Source organism: Pyrgilauda ruficollis, unplaced genomic scaffold (assembly GCF_017590135.1).
Source record: "Pyrgilauda ruficollis isolate IOZ18807 unplaced genomic scaffold, ASM1759013v1 scaffold106, whole genome shotgun sequence".
In the NCBI taxonomy this organism is placed as follows: Eukaryota; Metazoa; Chordata; class Aves; order Passeriformes; family Passeridae; genus Pyrgilauda; species Pyrgilauda ruficollis.
The window spans coordinates 2,414,576-2,434,649 of NW_024508766.1; the positions used below are offsets into that span (position 1 = coordinate 2,414,576).

Consider the following 20,074-nt stretch of genomic DNA (forward strand, 5'->3'; position numbering starts at 1 on the left):
TGGGACTGATGATATTGGGTCACTTCCCACAGGAAGGGCCTACAATGAAGAACATGGTGTTTATCTGACATGAATGGTTGGGAGATTATGTCATTGAAAATGCACTGCACTGCCACACTAACACCTGCTATATCCAAAGTGGTCCCCATTTAGCATTTCTGATGTGGATGCATTGTTCTGTCTGAGTTAGATTGAGGTGATTTAGGGAAGCATTCTGAGTGTTGCTGAGCAGAGATAGCACCACACACGGATATAAAAGCATTGTTAAAAGAAGCTTTATATGGGATGTTCTGCCAAATGGTTCCCTTCCCTTCCTCTTCTCATTTCCTTGTTCTCCTTTAGCCGCTGGAGAATGGTAATCCCTTTATTCACTTACGCGTAAACTGGTGACTTTCCAGACCACAAAAAGACATTTGACTAGGTGGCTTCTCTGAAAAGATGCAGCAGGAGATGGAAATGTCTTTCCTGAAGATTTTAATACTGCTATATTTGTTCTGATAGTCAGAATACGGAGAATCTTGCACTGACAGCTGTAAATAAAAAGGAAAATACTACAGCTGCTTTCATTCTTCCCTCTTACATAAACTTTTTTTTCAATATCTGTTTTTGACCTTTAGAAACAACACATGCACAATGTCTTGCTCATCCCAAGCAGCAAGCTTTGACATTTTGTTCTTAGCACACAAAAAAGCAGGCACACAACTATATCTAAATGGAGAAAGCATTGAGACACCTATGGAGAGCAAAGTCACTGCTGTTCAAAAAATTTCTCAGAATTAAATATGAAAAGGAAAATCTAGGCATTAGAAACCTAAGTCAGGATTTCCTCATCTTGCAGGTACACTGGCTAAAATCCTTTTTCTTCACTCTTTCCTTCCAGCCAAGAATGTCTCTGTCTGTCTGTCTACCCACTGGTTGACTGCTGGACAGTCTATCCCTGCAGCCCATTCCAGAGACTGTTGGCAGGATGAGCAGGGATCATCACCTTTTCTGATGTGGCTGGGCAACATGCAAGAGTAAAGAGGCCCAGGGATGGCTCTAAAGATGGCTCTGAATACTCACAGAAGACATCTGGATTCTTGTCCCTCCACCACAGACTATTTCTCTGCTTTACCTAAGAACGCATTTAGTGTATTGAGGCTGCTGTAATGTTAAAAGAATAGCTAAACTATGGTATTTTTAGGAGATGTGATCCCAAGCCTTGTCTTGTACAACTGTAGGAGTCCTTCTAGTTCCCTAACCCAGACACCGACACAGGGGATGAGCAGCGTCCCTAGAACACCCAATTTCAAGCATTCCAGTCTGCAGATTGGGTTCTTCCTTCTTCCACTGATTCCCTTCCCTCTCCAGTTCTTCTTTCAACCCTCCCTCCATTCATTCTCTCCAACCATCCATTTTCCACAGTATAGCTTCCCTCTGCTTTCACAAGGAATGAAGCTCTGCTCTTGTCAAAGAGCAGTCATCTTTCACCAAGGAAGAGTGTTGGAAGCAGGGTTCCCCAGGTCAACTGGGAATTGCTCTAATTACCCCTAACATGATCTCCCATGTGCATGTCACTACAATTCTCCTTAATTCCAGCAATCCCTCTCTACTGTCTCGGTGGAGCCTTGCTGTATATGACAGAGAAAACTGTTCTGGTGACAACCACTCTTGAGCTCAGCTGCACTCATAACACATGGTTGAAAGTGATTTTTCACTGTCACTTCCTTAAGTAACAGCGGTGGCAAGAGTCTGGTGCTTTCCTCATGCAGCCACAGGGTCAGAACATCTCTATTTTGGCAAAACGTGAAGCAGAAGCACAGTTCTGACACCTGAGAGAAAAAAAAGAAAAGGAAACAAGCCCTTCAAAGTAAGGACAGCTCTTGGACTGTTCTTGAAAGGGCCTGAAACTTGAAAACCCCAAACTGATGGTGAAAAACTACTTCTTTTATGATGTGGGATACTTTGTTCCACACAGTGATTCCTTGTTGTCTTAAAACATGAGTTTTGCATTTCCCAAAATAATATGGGGGAGAGCAGTGCAGAAATGACACATTGCTTTTTTTTTTTTCTAGTGTCTCATTCCATCTTTTCAGCCCAGAATTCAAGGATAGGCTCTGGCCCTCACATAAAAGGTATACAGCAGATGGTTTCATCAAAAGGAAAGTGACTTCAGATTCAGTTTGAAATTTTATTAAAACCATAGGTTTCTGTTCTATACAAAACTGAGGAGATTTCCAAAAGAAAAAAAAAAAAAGTATTAATGACATTGGAAACAGTGCAATATAAGTGGCTTGTTGATAAAAATCTCTGAAAGCTATATACAGGATTAATACTACACAACTGTATTAATGTAGAGACTGTCAGCAACTTTGGCAATATATACAAACTACCTTTACACTCATAAATATCTTATTTACAGCTAATAAATAACATTCAAAGCTAAATCATGTTTCCTTATGAAAAGAACCTTCACTATTTTGCATCCAAATTCTGAATGTGTTTGTATTTGATCCTGTATTAAGAGCTGTCCAGATACTTTGCTTCTGAAGAATTTAACTTTTAAGAGAAAATTGCAACAAAATGTGGAATCTATAGAGAATAAATCACTGTATTTATTTTTAGAGGTCTCAAATGCAGTGGCTCAATACTCAACCCCACCCTCAGTGACTCATCACATCTCTGCTGCAGTTTAATCAAATGTGAAATCAAATGTGAGCAAATTCAGAGCTATTAATATTCCAACATATTGCACTGTTTAAGTCTTTTATCCCCAAATATACTAGCAGCTACAGTTGGAAATAAGAAACAAATTGTGCACACAAACACATACATTTTTTTCTTTTCTTTTAAGATGGGATGGTATTGGAGAAATCACCATCTCCGTGCTGTCTTGCATATGCAGGAAAAGACTACAACGCCCAGCAGCATCAACAGCTAACATTACACTTCTCCAAATGTCTACCTTCAAGCCCTTGTACCTCCCCAGCATTTTGTTTACTCTCTAGAAAGTTAAAAGAGGGCTATTGCGCCTTTCAGCACACTAGAAAAATTATATGTTACTTAAAAATGGGGAGGCAGACTGCCTTCAATATACCTATTTTTTTTTTTCTTAATTGCAGCACGGCTAATTTAAATGTTTTTCAGAGCACTCCTTCTTGTGGAGCACACAACCAGGCTGCTTTTAATTGGCTCAGCTCCTGCTTCCTGCTGAATTCCATCTCATGGCAGAAAACTAAGCAGCTCCTAACACTGTACCACAGCCAAGAAACAAACTGAGGTGGATCTGGCAGTCACAATCCCAGTACAGAGAAGTATGAGCATCCTTGTCAGCTATCAAGTGGATTCACTTGCACTGAAAACTGCATACAGGAGCCATGCAGCTGCATGACTGACACTTGGTGTCAGAGAGCAGAGAAACTGTGACAGTTTTGGGATACATGACGCAAGCAAGCAGGGAGAGGGTGGAGGGTGGGGGAAAATATCTGTTTCCTGCATTTTCTCATAGCTCAATTCCTCTGCAGCTCCATTTTCACAGCATTGCAGGCTAGACAGTTTCATTTGCAATAACTGAAAGCATAGATAAAATATTAAATGTCTGCATAAGACACTGGCATTGCTGCCTTCTCCTAGAGCTGTTACTTATTCCAGGGTAAGCGGCACAGAAGTATATAGCTTAACAGATCATACCTATTGCTAAGCAGCACTGGCATCTACCCCCAATTAAATACATTCATAACCACAAACTAAAAAATTCATCCCCATATTAAGTCAGTCCCTGACACCTTCTAGTATTACACACAGCAAAGGTGTTTTTTTTTCACATGGGAAACCTACTTATTTGCTAAACACACACTTGAAAAACAATGAACTCTCTCCACTGAACTGCCTGAAAATTCAGTTTGTCAAGACACAAAAAAATAGTTTCAAATGACTCATGAAAAGAACAAAAAAAAAATCCGCTAATGAAAAAAAACCCAAAATAAAACAAAATAGAAACTGCAAGATAAAATAAAACCAAGTACAGGGCTTTGTTTCTTTTCAATAAATATTAAAAAATTGCTATATAGGATCTGATGTCAAGAAACCTTGTCAAAAGGCACCACGATTAAGCAAAATTACCTATATCTTTTCAGCACTCCAAACTTTGGCAAGTAGTTTTGCAAGTTTCTTTTGTTTTTAACTATTTGGATAATGTATCTTTATGGTTAGTATCTTCATATGCTGAGACTTTTTTACAAGAAGTCTCTAAAATAGCTAGGAATAGCAGGCAAAAATCCAGCAGCGGATAAATATTTCTATATATTTGGTTCTGAACATCCAGTCGACAGGGATGAACAGACTCTTCTCCCCAGTGTGAAAAATCTTTGTTCTTGTCGTTTAAGCAGATTCATGAGCAGAATTTTCTTTTGAGGCTCTCTTGGTACTGTGGAGAAAAAAATAAAATATAAAGGTGATGAGGAAGATGTAAGATACTTGTTCCCACTTGTCTTATTTTAGAGAATTAAGATTTTAAAACTCCCTACTTAACAGGAAGATAAATTACGTGCTCAGGCTTCTCCTGGCTTCTGCTTGTTTTTATGTCAGATACACACACAGAGGTCTCAAGGCCTGTCCAGGTCATTGCCCCAGAGTAACGGCCAGCACATGTGCATTTTCATGCAGAGCTAGATCTCAGTCCAGAAGTGTCCCCATGAGACCATTCACACACAGTAATGGAACTAAAATAAATATAACCACTTCTCTATCTCAGACTTTAGTGGGTAAAGTCCAAAGACTGTCCCCACATCTAATCTGGGTCAGGAAAATTATTGATAAAGATATTAAAGTGCACTTAAGGGCCATTAAATAAAGGCAGAATCTCTGCTCCATAGAGATGAAACTCTCAGGAATTCACTCACCCGATGGCTACCATCAGAAAGCAGTGTGCTAAGAAGAGCACCTTCATATGCCTGCTCCATTCCTGTACCAGCCTCCAAATGTGATGCTGGCCAGTACGGAGGGAGGGCTCTGAGCTGACCCAGTACGGAGGTTTGAGTGTTCTGCAGCTAAAGGTAAGTGTTGAGACAGAGACATGCTTTCCTCTTTGTGCTCGTGCCTTGTCTGTAACCCTCCCTAACAGTCCCTCATACGTGGCCACCGAGGGACTGTGAGAGGCAGTGACTAGCACTTGCTTCTCTGACATGCCAACAACCACACAAGGATGGTTAGCAGAAGAGTGAGCCAAGAGCTTTTAAGCTGCCAAAGTGGCCATAAGCAAACCTCTGGCTAGTCTGAGCTGTGATGCTTTTGAAGCCCTGAGAAGACTAGTGCACAAGTCAATTAAAAGGGAAGTTTAATTACCACTCAAGTGGTAATAAAACAATGTAAAGCCAATAGTGATTACTCGTACCCGCCTCTCTTCCTGTTGATGGGCTGCTCCGAGCATTTCACAAATACTGCTGCCTCTTCTCCCTTACCGAGACGCGAGGTGCCATCTCGAGAACAGAACACCACTCTGTGGAATAAATATTGGAAAAATCACAAGACTGAGCCAAACATCCCTTTTTAATCTTAGAAAGAAGACTGGTGCTTGGAAACAGTCTTTATACTTTGTCACGTGGGGCACTGCTACTTTGCAGGCCTGTGAGAAAGTTATTTTTAAAAGAGAGTTCTGGAACAAAAGAAACACTGTGCAAGAACTGGTAAAAGAATTATACATGGGCATCAAAGCATAGCCGTAACTTTCACTGATCCTTTGCAAAAATCTTCTTGTGGCTAAGATAGCAGAAGTCCTATCCCAAAGTCTCTTGGATCTTTATTTACACCAGTCTTTACGTGAGTTTTTTGTCAGGTGAATGAACGTGGAAGAAAGCCGTACTCCCTCACATGTGTGCAAACAAAGTAGGTTGCAATTTCCAGAAAACCTGAGCACTCCCTTTTCTATTTATCAGTACTTTCCCCACCCCTATATTTGTTCAGCTCTGATAACTGTTCTTTGATCAAGTGACTGACCTGTTTCTTCAAAGGAGGAGCTTATTATTATTTACTATACTATACATAGGACACACATACTCTGTTCTGAGCCCATGTTCTGCAAACAGATCTCATGTTTAGTGAATATGAGTATTTCAAAAGATTCATGTTGAAGCACTTCTGTTCAGGCTTTGATGTTTCAACATTCACGCATCAGCAATGGCCTGCAACAGTCATGTGCTTCAGTTTTCACCCACCATTCAGGTATTTGACCCTTAAGAAAATCCAACTTAACTAAGCAATAAATTCTTGTGCAAACACACTTTTGGAAGGATCTCTAAAAATTTCCATCTAAGCATGCTTTTTGTCACAAAAGCTATGCAAGAATCAAGCCTGAAAAAGGAGGACAGAAATTCCAAACACAATCACTGATGCTGGCTCATGGAGATACTCTCCTGCATATTATAACTAACCTTAAGTAGATACAATAGTGGGATACAAATTAATTATGAGGAGGAAGACTACAAACTGCAGATCCCAGTGGAAATAAATGACTGAACCTGGCTGATACAAATGGTGGTTTGATACCACTGGAGCCCTGATTATCACTAATGCTGCACCTATTTGTAACTGCTTAACATGTTTGTTCCAGTCTGTGAGATACCAAAAATCAGGAAGTCAATTAGAATTAATACAGCTTATAACAATCAAAACAAGTTACTTTTTCTGAGTTTCCCCTGACTTCATTCTGATTCTCTGGATGTCAAATGTAAAAGGAGTCCACCAGTCTGACCAGCTGAAGAAGGTGTCTTTTTCCCACTGCAGCTTCACCATAAACAGGTCTCCAATATCCACTTCTGTGTAAATGAGGAAGGAGAAGGTCTTGTTTGAGGAAACTTCAGGTCTGTGGGGAGGAGAATAAGAAAACAAATAAAAAAAACCAGCTGAAATTCTTGGACAGACAAAGAAAATTAAGGAGCAATAGAACCTGGAACTTTTGTACTCCAGAGAAGGAATCAAAAACACCTCTACCTTTTGTAAAGACAAAAAGAAACATCCTTCTGTAGCAAGGCTGGTAAAATCCTGCTACAATCTGCCAGGCAAGGGCTGTCCTCGCCTGTGCTGGTGATTCTCAGAAAAGCCAGAAAACCACCACCCATAACCAGTTTACATTCCTCAGAGCAGAACACGGACTTTGGTGTTTCCCAGCTCCATTCCCTGCCAGCCTGTGTCTAGGGAGGTACACACAAACTTCTGCTTATTTGCAGAGCTGTGAAAGAAAATCCCAAGTTTCCCTCAGCTTCTGCACTGAGACCTTCAGACGCATAAGTCTACTTTTAAGAAGATTTAACATGGTATAAAGATACTAAATAGAAAAAAGAAAGCACTGGAAACACTCTTATTAAGCTGTGTCACAGGTCAGACTTCATGTTTCCATATTTCAGATGTCTTATCAAGAAGAGCTCCTGTAGGATTTGGTGCATTAATTTCTAAAGCAAATGCATCTTCTTGATCAAGGACAAGACCAGATTCTGGGACCCTGTAAGATTAGTATAGCTGAAGCCAGAACAAGTTTTTCAGTTGAGACTTCAACAAATTTAGGTAAACTCAACAGTACATTGCAGCTGTTTTTGTAGCTACTCACAGTGTGAAACCAATGTTCTCACTCTTGTCCAGAGTGCCATAGAGAGAGATCAGGAATGGCTGGTTTGTCTTGGTCATGTTAGTCTTTCCAAAGAAATGGATCTTGACCTGGTAATGAAAGACTGAAAGAATACAAAAGAAAATGCCATTAGGAAAACTCAATCTCCAAAGAGACAGCTGGTGACAAAACCACCCTGCCTCACCTATGAAAATCCTAGGCTGGAATTTGCCAACTTCACTAAAATGAGTTTATTTCCCAGCAGGTGTCCAGGGAATTATTTTTGCAAGAATGTAAATATTAGCAAGCAAGGAAATCACCATGAAAGAACACCTTTGCAGTTCTTGCAGCTAAACTTTGCACTCAAACTGCCACTATAATAATCCCAGAGTATGCAGTATCACCTTCAAACATGTAAGACTTACTATACTTGACTTGAAACAAGTGAGCTGTGCCCTTCTCTTACAGGAGGCTTGGTAAAAGGAAAAAAAAAAATCAAACAACAACAACACCAAAAACCAAAATCAACCCACTGACACTGCAGGTTAAGCACCAAGTGCCAAGAGAACACCAGTCTTGCAGTTGCTCTAACAGTGCAGGAATGTGCCTTTTGATTGCTGGTCCATCACACAATGCACACTGTAAGAATACCATGGGGTACAGGCAAAGCTAAGGAGGAAAATAAAGCAGTAAAATCCAATGTTATTTTCCTAGCTGTGAGGAAAAAATTCTCCTCCCAGTTTTCTCTGGCTTTGTCATTCCCACAGCAGCAACTAGAATCAAGAAGGGCTGTGATATTTTAATGAGGGCTGGTGCTTCTCTAGCAAGTGCACTACCAAAGGCACAAATCTGATGCTTGCATATCTTTAACTAAGATGCTCACCAGACTGCATTCTGCTAATTATTTCCCCAACAGAAAGAAGTCACCATTCGGATGAAAAACACCAAAAAAGTTCTAAGTGATCAGGCAGCAGAAGTCATCTAACTTTTGCTACTTATAAACTTGTTACAAAATACCTTTCTTTTTGCACTCTACCCTACACCTTGAGTAAGACAACACTTTTCTCTGAGACTTACATCCAATGGCAAACTACAGGCCAGCTTCACCCCTGCTCACCACAGGCACCAAAGCAGCAATATTCTCATCTGCAGCACATGCCCATCATGACCCACAGCTGAGCACAAGCACCAGTCTTGCTCACCAGTAAGCAAGGAGTACCTACCTTTATAGGGCATCTGAGCACGGGTTTTCAGATACATTTTAGTGTTTCTCTTTGTTCTCACTCTGTTGACCTTGTAGCCCAAATTGTTGCAGCGGTTCTTGCGGCAGCTCAGACAGAGGCCCTTCTCAAAGGCCTCCTTTGTGTTGCAGCGATAAGCCATGCTTGGCTTTTCTTCATTGAGGAGAGAGTCAATGAAGAGGTGGATGGATCGTTCATGGGAGCATTTCACCAGCTGATCCACATCTTGAAAGAATGAAAATGTGTAATATGTATACACGCGTGCATATAATGGCATCAATCCCTAAGCAATACTGTCAACAGGCATGATCCACTACGGCAGAACTGGGCTTTACAGCATGACTTTTAAAAGCACTAGAAAGAACATATTCCTGTGCCTCTCTCAGCTCTTTCTTTGCAAGACACCTTTTGCAGGGCTATTAAGTTTTCCCTCAGAATGTTATACTGTTTGTTTCAGAGCAATCTCACCTCCAAGCCCTTTCTCAGCAATCAGACGCAGTGCTTCTCCCAAATTGCAACCGGGCTGGAATCCTCCACCATTGGGATAAATATCAATGTGTCCAACTGGCTTCTGGATCCCAATGCTGCGGTCTGGAGAGCCTCGGGTGTAGGTGTGTAGGACATCCACAAATTCAGCATCATCCGGGGAGAGGCGAGTGAGTTCATCAGCATACTCAAAGGTAGGACCAGCAGGATCCAGCCCTTTATGGGGCAAACCACAAAGAAAAACTGATATTATTGTCTGCCAAAAATACTGACATTGATAACAAATGCCAAACTCAGCCACCACATTAGTCTAGAATATTGAGTTTTCCTGCAGACATTACACATGGATCACTTAAATATCATCAGTGTATACAGGAGAATCAAATGCACCTCCTCGAAATGTTGTCACTGTTTAAAAAAAATAAAAGTGTATGCAAACACATGGAAGGAAGCCCAGCTAACTTCCTCAGAGCTGTACCATTTCCAGTGGATGGGAGAAACAAGCTCTTAAGTATTTTCTCAATGTCTTCCTTTTTGTCAAGAACTGTAGAAGTTCTGTGTGAAGTGTCTGAAGTACGGAAAAGTCTTGCTGACAACTCCATGCCAGGGGAACATGTGGGAAACATAAATGAGTGCTTCACTGTCTACTTACCTAAGGGGAAGGGGATTATTATGGTAAATACTGTCAAGCTGCAGCAACACTAACATCAAAAAAAAACAGAGCTATTCTGCCAGTGAACAAGTACTATCTCCTGTTCAGACAACATCCTGAGAGCTGGCTGAAGGGACATGTCTTTTCTGCAGCCCTCAGCTGGGCACGGGCACCTGTGCTGCTCACCCACTGTTAGCTACACTTGGTCTGAGTTGCCTCCCCCTCAGCTGTGAGGGCTTCAGGGGCCAAATGACATTGTTCCCTGTGCTTTTCCCAGGGAACAGCTCATCCTCAGCACCAAGAGCAACTGTGGAACTATAACAGAGGGCTACTGACATGTCAGTGATTTGGCAGCCTCAGGGAAAGCAGCAAAGCTGCAACTTAGAGAAAGGAAGGGCAGAGGGACTAGCGCTTTGGCCTCCTGACTTTAATCTGTCACCTCTCAGGACCTGACCTTTCCAGATGTGAGTGCTGCCTAGCCCTCTTCTCAGCATGCCTGTGGATCTGGGATCACAACCAGGCCCAGGTGAAAGAAGAATGAGTGCCAGGTGCTAGGCTCCCTTCTGAATGGTGCTCCCAAGCTCTCTCAGCAACAGACACCACAGATGCGCAATTTTCTTAGCCTCATTTGCCGATGCAGTCAATTCCTTTGTCAATGAGATCAGTGCTAGTGGCTCAGCTCTCCAGGTGCTGGGTTGTAAACCAACCCCAGAGTGGCCATGCACTCTGCCTTGTCTAGCAGATTTCTCAGGCTCCAAAAATCACCTTAAACAGACATCGAAGCAGACATAGCAACAGGGAAAATATATGTCTTCCCCAACTTCTCACAGTATTATTTCCAGCCTAGAATATTTCTTGAGACTGTTGTGATAAACTTTGTTTAGAGATCCACAGATCTCTTCTGGTTATCTGTCCAGTCTCCCTTTGAGCCCATATAAACTTCTTGCACCTACATCATCCCATTGCAAAGAGTTCTGCAGGTACTAAACTTGCTGCAGCAGAATTTACTTCCTGCTCTGTTTCAAGGGCTCCCATCAACTGCAAGGAATGACTGCCTGGATAAAGAAAACCCACGGAATTTCTTTTGCTGCAAGAGATACCGTGACCTTTGCCAAGCCATGGTTTGGTCAGTCCCCACCACAATTCCCCAAACTACTTCTTTATCAGGGCCTACTCACTTATTTCTTGTAAAAAAAGCAAATAAAGGTTTTTCACTCACCACCCTTGTTGTTATTTTCTGAATCTTTTTCCAGTTCTACCCCAGAACTATCAGCCCTCCTGTTTCATTAAATCATGAATACATAACCAATCATGAATACAGAACCATTGTCAGCAAGCAGCAATTATTCTGGTGCTTTTTCAGTGGAACATAATATTTCAGTATGGAAGAGATGCAACTCTCCACTCTACAGTCACAGGTGTTCTTACCAGTAATTCTGTTCACCTTCTTTTTGGTCAGATTCCCAGCAATCCCAGCAGCATGGGCACCTAGACTGTACCCCAGCAAGTGGAGATTGTTGAGAGGATAATTGAATTGCTCCTGCAGAAGAGAACAATTTGTTTAAAGTTTGAAACCAAGCACAAAAAACATAAGAAGACATAAAATAAACGCTATACAATTATCATAATTTTGTGCCATTGTAGATTTATTAATCTAACTAATTTATGGCCAAAATCAAAACTGAGAGAAATGCAAAATAAAGGACAGAACACAGGGTTGTTTATTTCATAAAGGTTTTCAGCCACCCTCTGCCCACAAATTTCTGGATCTCCTAAGGCAAGGCACATTTCCGATTCCTAAGGACTGGCTTCTGTATAATATATATAGGAACCTGTCTTTCATAGCCACCTCTCACAGAGCCCTCAGAAATACTCTGGGGCCACAGGACCCCACAGACTACAAGGTATAGTCTCTGGAATGCAGTACAAAAGGCCTCTGAGTAGGAGATAGACCAAAGCCAGAATTTTACCAGTCCAGCAAAACTACTCTCTGCAGGAGTTTAACTTCATCTACCCAACAGGAGATGATTAATATAGCTGCATCATTGCTGTTTTGTCTCCTGTGACATTAGGTAGAATATGAGACATGTCTCCATGTCTTACCTCCATCCAGTCAATAAACGTAGCAACATCCTTTCCCACCAGCCTGGTGTACGCAGCCGACACCGGGTAGTGCTGCTGAGCTCGAACTAGCCAGTCCACCACAATGACGTTTGAGTCAGGCTCCCTCTTGTACAGAGCATCCACCAGCTTCGGGACCCAACTTTCATACATCCCTGTCACCTGTTGGTTTTGGTGATTTTAATTAAAATAGGAGATATATTAATACATCTGTGAGACGCTTCTGCACAGTTTATCAGAAGTGTGGCTAAAAGGGAGATTCCTCCCACTTTGTCTTACCGTCCACCCGTGGATCACCACAAAGGTTTTACTGGTATGATTAAAGTTGCACTGTGCCAGGCTGTTCACCTGCCCAGGAACCAGGTAGCAGACATCCTCATCAGGCTCTGCAGGCGTCCGTAAGGAAAACTTGCTCTCGATTCCCTCAAAATTGTTTTTGCCTTCTGCTATAAGAGCACAAAAAACATATAGCAGTGTTTTAGAACTAGGACAGAGTCAGAAGGCACAGATGCAATGTTGGAGAGATTCTGAAACAGTCATGAAAGGGGATGGGTGGTTTTCATTTCCTACAGCACTCAATGGACACACAACAGTCGTGTAAAGAGGAAATCAAATGGTGAAAATTGCTCCCCTTCAAAGGTCCTGCTAAAGCAGTAAGAATCTGCTGAGCTGTCAGAGAGGTATGAACACATTTTGAGAGTCAGTATTTTCCCCATTACATTAAGCAGAAAACCTCTTAAGTATCACAAGAGTAGAGAAAACTGCACACGACAGTCATAGACCATCATCCAGGAAAGCAGAGTTACCACCACACTATTACATATTTTGGTGGTGTACTTTCCACATCACCTCACCAATAATCACTGCCTAACAAGGTTTTTTATAACTCCATGTAGTTGCAGTGCATTAAAAGCTGTGAAGTGACCACTGTTTTACAAAATACTAGTTTTAAGTTTTGACCAACAAGCAGCAGGTGAAGAAATCAGACACCCATCACAGAAACTGAACTAGCAAACCAGCAGTCTATTTTGGAGTACATTTTCAGGTCATCTGATAACCTACAGAAAAATATCTTCCTCTGCCTGAAGCAGAGGGAAGGAGGGTGGGGAAGGAGGTGCTGCTCTTGGCATGCTGCTAACAAAGTATGCTGTGGCCTGCAAAGATCACTCCCTCCAAATTCCAGCTTCAAAATTTAAGTACTCCTTTTCCTGTCAAGACATAGAAGTGACTTTAGGCTTCATACTCACCATTTCCTTTGGGAAGAAACTTAAATGTCTCCTCTTTTTATGTCTGACTCAACTCCTAAATGTCTCTATGCACAGCACACCCTGTAATCAACTTTTCAAAACCCAGGCCCCGTTTGGCAACTTGAGTTAGGCAAATATTGATTGCCTGTTTTTCAAGTGCAGCTGAACTTAGGCCAGCTCTGTCCTGCTCAGCATTGTCTTTCCTGGCATCAAGACCACCAGCCTTTCACAAACTCCTAAACACACATTAATTAATGGCTCCGAGCCACCATAGGGAACACAAATGGACAAGATAAGGACCTTATGCTAGGCATGCAAAACAGATTTCCACTCCCTTTTCCCATTGCAGAAGAGGTTTTCTATGATAATTGGTAGATTTGCATTTCCTGCATACAGTTGTGCTGCATTGCTCAGGTGATAAATAACTAACAATTCATTTTTTTCTAAAACAGTTTTTCTAGTCTTCTCATTCAAGCTACCATACACAACAGGGTACTGACTTATGCCTGACCTCACCTCAGAGAGCTCTAAAAAGTCTGGGAAGTTCTTGCTATGCTTGGAGGGTCACAAGAAATCAGGGTCTAACCTCCCTCATCATGTCTAAAACCCGCACAGAGCCTTGCAACAAATGCTTATGTAGCAGTCTCAGAGAAACTTGTCAGCCATAATCAATGGCTTAAAATTGCCCAAGTTCAGCAGGATTTCACACCTGTCAAAGCACATGCAGGAAAGCAAGAACCATTCACTGAACAGAGGCAGTACTCAGCTTTAGGCTTTGACCTTGACTGTGCTAGGCTGGCTAGCTTATCCAGGATAATTACACTGAGGTGCCCCTTCCTGCCTCCCTCCTCCCAAATAAAGGTGTTTTTCATAGCCCTTACCCGTCCTTACACCAGTACGAGCATTCACATAATCGTAAATATAACATTTTACCTACAAATGAAAGCTAAATTTATTTTTATTTTTAAAACTATGTGCAAGCCAAATGTTTGCACTTTTTCTCTATTTCTGCATGTTCAAAATTTCTTTTTGTCACCAACTGAAAGTATAAAACACTTTTTTGAAAAAAAAAAAATCCTTAGACCTATATTATTTACTTTTTAGCCAGAAAAAGAAAAGTCCCAAAGGCTGGTTGGTTAAATATGAGCTATAACTATTCACTCAGCTGTGAATCAGTAAAACCTTGAAAGGAACAAGAACAGCTTTCAATTGTAAGGCATACAATGCTAGGACTTTCAATTATGTATATTCCCTCCTAGTACAGGAAGGCGAAAAAGAATAGTCCACCTGCTCACTAGTTAATAGTGCTTCCTTTCATACCTAGATATCATTTCCCTTCTGGATTAAATTTATCTGATAATCATCCAAAATCTAAATTACACTGATATCCTGTCTTGTAGTGTGTTTTCAATTACAAACACATGCTAGAATTTGCATGTAAGTTCAGACCACAGCTCTTTTGAAAACAAGCTCACAGGAAATTTACAATTCAAAGTGTACACTCGGAAAAGTGCACAAAGCTTAGGAAGATTGCAGTACCGTGGCACCTGCCACTGAAGATGTGCTAAGTGCTTCACACATATTTGCGTGTTTTAATCTAAAAATCTTTGATGGGGATTTGAGAAGAAAATCACTGAGATACAGTCACCACCATGAAAGAAGCAGCTGCAAGGCAACAGCCCATGAGTTAGGGAAATGGCAGGCTGCCACTTTTCTCATTTAACTACGTTGTATGAGGATTAGAAAGTCAGAAGAAATTACTCTTATCATCTTATGCCCACAAAAAGTGTCATGTTATCTTATGTCCACATATGGTCAGTTCCCAGCAGGCAAGATACCCTTTGGATGAGGGAAGCGTGCGTGTTGTGGAGTTTATTACAGACTCCTTCACGGTGTGCTCATCAAGAAGCTTTCCTCAGAATTTGCCTAAGCTTGGCTTTGCAAAAATTCCATACAGCTCTGAGCAAAGATATTTTGTCTACACCTAATATTGTGCTGCACACATGCTGCAGTACCCCCTCACATCCCAGCTTCTGCAGAATACAGGAACACACAGTCTGTACACACTCACGACACAGAACAGCACCTACATCTACCATGCTTTAAACCTGGAGAGTTCAGCATATCACTTCTGCTTTCATACCTCATTGTATTTCTTTGTCTATTAAAAAAACTATTCAGAACCAAACTTTGCCTTTCATAGACTTTTGCCACAGACCTTTTCCTCTGAGATTTAAAGGAAGAAATCTCCTTGAATCATGTCCTGAGCCAGTGAATCATTGGGCCTCATTCTTACAGTCTCACACAAAGAAGTGCAAAGACAGCCAATGTACACACTCACCACAGTTTAGTTAATAAGATGTTGTAACTCAAGTTAATTAAATCGCAGAAGACCCCAAAATAGGTAGTTTTCAGCATGTTTCTGAAAGGTAGACAGAAATTTATCTGAATTAAGACTGCATTTTTCATAATATAGATACAGAAATTAGATATCAAGAAATATACATACATCCATGTTGAGATACTGAGGTAGCTTTTTATGACAAGAATGCAAGACCCATTTCTAAACAAGGCCTTTGAATAAAACAGACTGGAAGTAAACACACGCAGACAAAAAAGAAATCCATGTTTTTGCTAAAAACTGCTTTTTCCCAGACATAGTTCAGCAAAGGTACAAAGGCATGTGTTGTATATTACCAAAGATTCCAGGCACACAGTTACAAATATAAGCACCTGTTGCAAAATAAAGTTTTCTGTCTACTGCTATGTGCTCACGGTTAGCATGACCTACAAAGGGATTTATTTAGGGAACTAAAGCAGAATTAAGAATTAAATTACCAATTCCAGATAGAAGCTGGCTTTTCAGGCTACATCACCAAATCTTAACCATTTTGTCATGCTACACAAAGTTTTCTGATGCTTTTCTTACACCCCTACTTGCAGAATATGAGTTTCCATACTAAAAAAATTTAAAAAAAAATTAAAAAAGTGTCTTAGCTTACAAACTGGGAAGTCAGTAGTTTTGTTTTCCTGTCCAAAGTTTGTGACACTTTGGACTTGTAACTCATGAAATTCCGTTCAGTTAGGGACTCCTATCAATTATCAATTTTGAAAGCATCCCACTGACTTTAGGCATTCTGACACACCAATGAAGAGAATTCAGTCTCAAGTTTCTTTCACAGGAAGCCCAGGATAACTTGGCTGGATTGTGAAACTGTTTACCACTGGTCAGCTGGGTGGAGAATGTGAGCCTTGAGGAAGCAACAACATCTGGAATATTAATCAAAAGTTAGACTGCTCACATCACACAGGTTGCCAAAATATGATAACAATGCATTTGCCAGAATGAGTGCACCTAAGCTATGGTTTTAAAAATGGAATCTTTGATAAACAACAATTTCCTAGCATTATGCACTCAGAAATGGAAATAGGATTATCTGGGTGCAAAGATCCTAGAAATTATACTGCTAGGCTGCATCTTCTATAGCCCACAGAGACACGCATGCACACGCATGCACAGCAGCAAACATCTGCACATAACATCAAACATTTACCAGCTGTAGTTAACTGGCCTAAATCTTCCCTCAGCTGACAGTCAGCATTATGAACAGGCATCAATCAGTCATACTGAATTCCTAAGAGTTCTGAAGCTACCTCACAGCCAGCTGTAGCAAAGGGTCTCTATCACAGAAACAGTTATCATTTAATTTGATCTACACTACAAACTGAAAGCAGAGTACTGTGTGTTGCAATCCCAGGAAACCTACCTCACGAGTCAGGTTATTGTTTAACCTTGCTGCAAAAACATTACAACTTCATGTTTATTTATGTATTCCTCAAAGGCAGAGCCCTGAGAGTACGTTCTGCTTCACTTCCCAAGTGGGGCCAATGGAAAGAGCAACACCTTTGGAAAGCTACTGGGCATAAGTTCAGAAACTAAGTAAGAAGCTCAAGTTTTGCAGCTGGCAAACTGCTGTTCTCTCACTGTACACAGGGGTGCCCACCCCTCTCCATGGTACTCCCTGACAAATCTTTACTCAGTGCAGCTGGGACACTCGCTGGGACACTTCAATCCAGCAGACATCTAGCCATCCTCAGTCCCTCTGGAATATCTGCAATTAGCTGAAGACAAAATGCAACCACTGTCAGACTTTGCAGTAACACAGAGGTAAGGATGCATGAGAAAGTCCTATCATGCAAGTACTTCTGCACAGAGGAGATTCCAGCAAACTTTTAGGAGTGCTGGTGATCATGCTAATCTCCAGCACAACTTTAGGCCTGAGAGCCTCACCTCTGTGCCTTCTCAGAAATGCATTGTTTCTCAAAAGGCCATGCCACAGCTGCCCTGGTATATCTATCCCAAACACAAACCATAGAAAAAGCCAGCACCCACCACACAACAGTGTAAATATGCTGACTCTGGATTTACACTGGTAAAAATAAGGATCTAGATGTATTTCTAGCAATGTTTTTATCTTTTCCTGCAACACCAATGTTTTCTTCATCTAGAAAGTCTTTTTCGATGTTGTTTTTTAAATACTCTGGATTCTTGGAGGGCTGGATCATGTGTTTTCTGTGGTTTCAAAAAACTTTTTACTGTGGTGTGCATGGAAAAGTGCAGAACTAAAGGCTTGAATTTCTTTAGGATGAGCACACAACCTGCTTTCATATAACCTATTCCTAAGAAGAAATAATGAAATTATTGGCAAGTCTGTGGCAAATCAGTTCCTGCAGGGATGAAAGCTTTCTCCGAGAAGGCAGTTATTTTATTGTATAGAACTTGGATACTGTGATGAAAATTCATTTTGATTGTTTCTGATGGCACAATATTGGATTCAAAGCTAGAATACATTCCTTTCTCTGTACCCTAGCACCCCATCCTCTTACTTTTGAATACTTCCCTTCAGCTTACTTGTACACAAAGAAGTAACAAAGGCACCCACAGCAGAAAAAAATGGCAGTTTATATATTCCAGTTTAGGATCACAAAGCAGCTCTAGGAGCAACAGCCACCCTTCCTTCTAAGGCCAGAAACTTTTAAAGATAGATACTATGTGTGGAGATCAGTATAAGAAAGTACACCTATGACAGGGCACTGCTAACAATATTTTAAGACTATTTTTTTAAGCTTAAGGAGTAGTGGTCTCCTAAAGCTAGTAGATTTGTTCATAACAGCTTCAATTACATTGTGATTAATTGAGAGAGCATTAGTAAAAATCTAGCACCCTTTGCACATCTTCCACTTCCTGTAGCTTGGACATGATGTCTATGCAGAAATGCAAGTACAACAGGCAGAGTGTAAACACAGCCATAAGTGAGCCCAGAGAAAGTAAATCACTCTCTTCACTTTTCCCCTAGTGGATCCTGCTCATTACAGGCTTAACTACAGCTCGAACATGTTACCACGAATAACTACAAAACTCAGCCTTGCCTTGTCTAGGATCAAGAACTGTACGAAGCTGGGATGCTGGGATGGATGAGTCCCACAGAGGAGGGAGCCGAGGGACCTTACCGTGGTGCTACTGCTGTGCAAATCCCTTGCTCTGTGGCAAGGGACTCTCGGAAGCCACCTTGTCTCTGGAAAAAAACACATCCCAAACCTCAACAGGTCGCGCCACCAGCCCGGCAGGTTGTGCCTGAGTTTCGGCTGGGGAACAGGCTCCAGGTCGCTCCTAACAGGATGGAGGTTTCCCCCAGAGTCGCTCTCCAGCGCCTTCCAAGCCCACTCCGCGACACCAGGTCCCTCAGCATCCCAAGCTCCCCGCGACAGCTCCACAAAGGAAAGATTGCAAACTCCCATTTCCCGCCACGCCGGCAGCGCTTCCCCCAAGCCCGCATTCCCAAAAGCAACAGGCGGGCCAGCAGCTCCCGCGCAGCCCGTGTCCCGGGACTCACCGCCGAGAGCGGGCACGCAGCGCAGGCAGAGGCACACGGCGGCCAGGAACGCCTTCCTCCACATCTCGCCTCCTGCCGCGGGCACGAAACTTTCGGCGCGAAAAGAAAAACAAACAAAAAAAAAATTAAAAATGTAAAAGTAAGTACGTTTTTTTGCTCTAAAAACTTACGAGAACTAAAAGAGAAGTGCGGCGCCGAAGCGCAGATATGGACAGGGCAGCCCGGGGAGCGCCCAGCACCGCCGACACCGCGCCCGCCCGCCCTTATGACCCGGGCAATATGCAAATATGTAAATAAATATGCAAATATGCAAACGACTCTGCGCGCCCATTGGGCGAGCGCCGAGGGGCGGGGCGGGGCCGGTACTGCCCGGGCCGGGCGGGGCGCGGGGCGGGCTCGGGTTCGGGTTTGGGCTCGGGTTCGGGGTCGGGTTCGGGTTCGGGTTCGGGCTCGGGCTCGGGCTCGGCGCTCCCGCGGGGCGCGGGATGGAGCGCAGCGCAGTGGGGCTGGATGGAACGGCACGGCCCGGCTCGGCACGGCGTGCATAGAGCCCTTGGTTCCAAGCTCTCCTTGGGCCTGGCTCCCACAGCCCTCCCAGAGCCCTCTGGCCAGCCCTGTCCCAGGACGCGGCACCTAGGTCCTTACTGCCTGTGGCGACCTAGCTCTGCTATGCCTCTGGTGGGGTCTTCCTTGCCATTCCTGCTTTTGCACCAGTAACCAGCAGCTAACTGCATTTTCTGTACAGTGCTTGCAAGGGGCCTTCTGCTGTTCCCTTGAAAAATCTTTGCCAAGACCTTGTTTTGCCAGCACTCAAGGGGATACAAGTTTGGAGAAAAAATTAATTTACTGGAGATTGC

General features: G+C 42.3%; 1 protein-coding gene across 3 annotated transcripts; it reads right to left on the minus strand.

Annotated features, from left to right (window-relative positions):
* Window positions 1–332: 332 nt before the first annotated feature.
* LPL (lipoprotein lipase) lies at window positions 333–19,465 on the minus strand. 3 transcript variants are annotated; one of them, XR_005955409.1, is made up of 11 exons: window positions 19,218–19,465; window positions 12,356–12,522; window positions 12,059–12,238; window positions 11,384–11,495; window positions 9,286–9,519; window positions 8,800–9,042; window positions 7,580–7,700; window positions 6,656–6,838; window positions 5,372–5,476; window positions 4,102–4,405; window positions 333–530 (listed from the first exon to the last, which is right to left on the minus strand). XR_005955409.1 is itself a non-coding variant. In XM_041470722.1 (10 exons), the coding sequence occupies exons 1-10, from the start codon at window positions 19,279–19,281 to the stop codon at window positions 4,360–4,362; spliced, it is 1,452 nt and encodes a 483-aa protein (XP_041326656.1). In that variant the 5' UTR covers window positions 19,282–19,465; the 3' UTR covers window positions 3,092–4,359. The 3 variants fall into 3 exon arrangements, 2 of the variants coding, with proteins under 2 accessions (XP_041326656.1, XP_041326641.1); XM_041470722.1 differs by lacking the exon at window positions 333–530 and having other exon boundaries at window positions 3,092–4,405; window positions 12,356–12,519; XM_041470707.1 differs by lacking the exon at window positions 333–530 and having other exon boundaries at window positions 3,092–4,405.
* Between the last annotated feature and the right edge of the window lie 609 nt (window positions 19,466–20,074).

Coding starts and splice junctions, on each gene's coding strand:
- LPL (XM_041470707.1), bottom strand. CDS start 19,281: ATGTGGAGGAAGGCGTTCCTGGCCGCCGTGTGCCTCTGCCTGCGCTGC. Junction 11,496..12,058: donor CGTTTATTGACTGGATGGAG/GTAAGACATGGA, acceptor TCTCTTCTGCAG/GAGCAATTCAATTATCCTCT. Junction 7,701..8,799: donor TGCTCAGATGCCCTATAAAG/GTAGGTACTCCT, acceptor GTATTCTTTCAG/TCTTTCATTACCAGGTCAAG.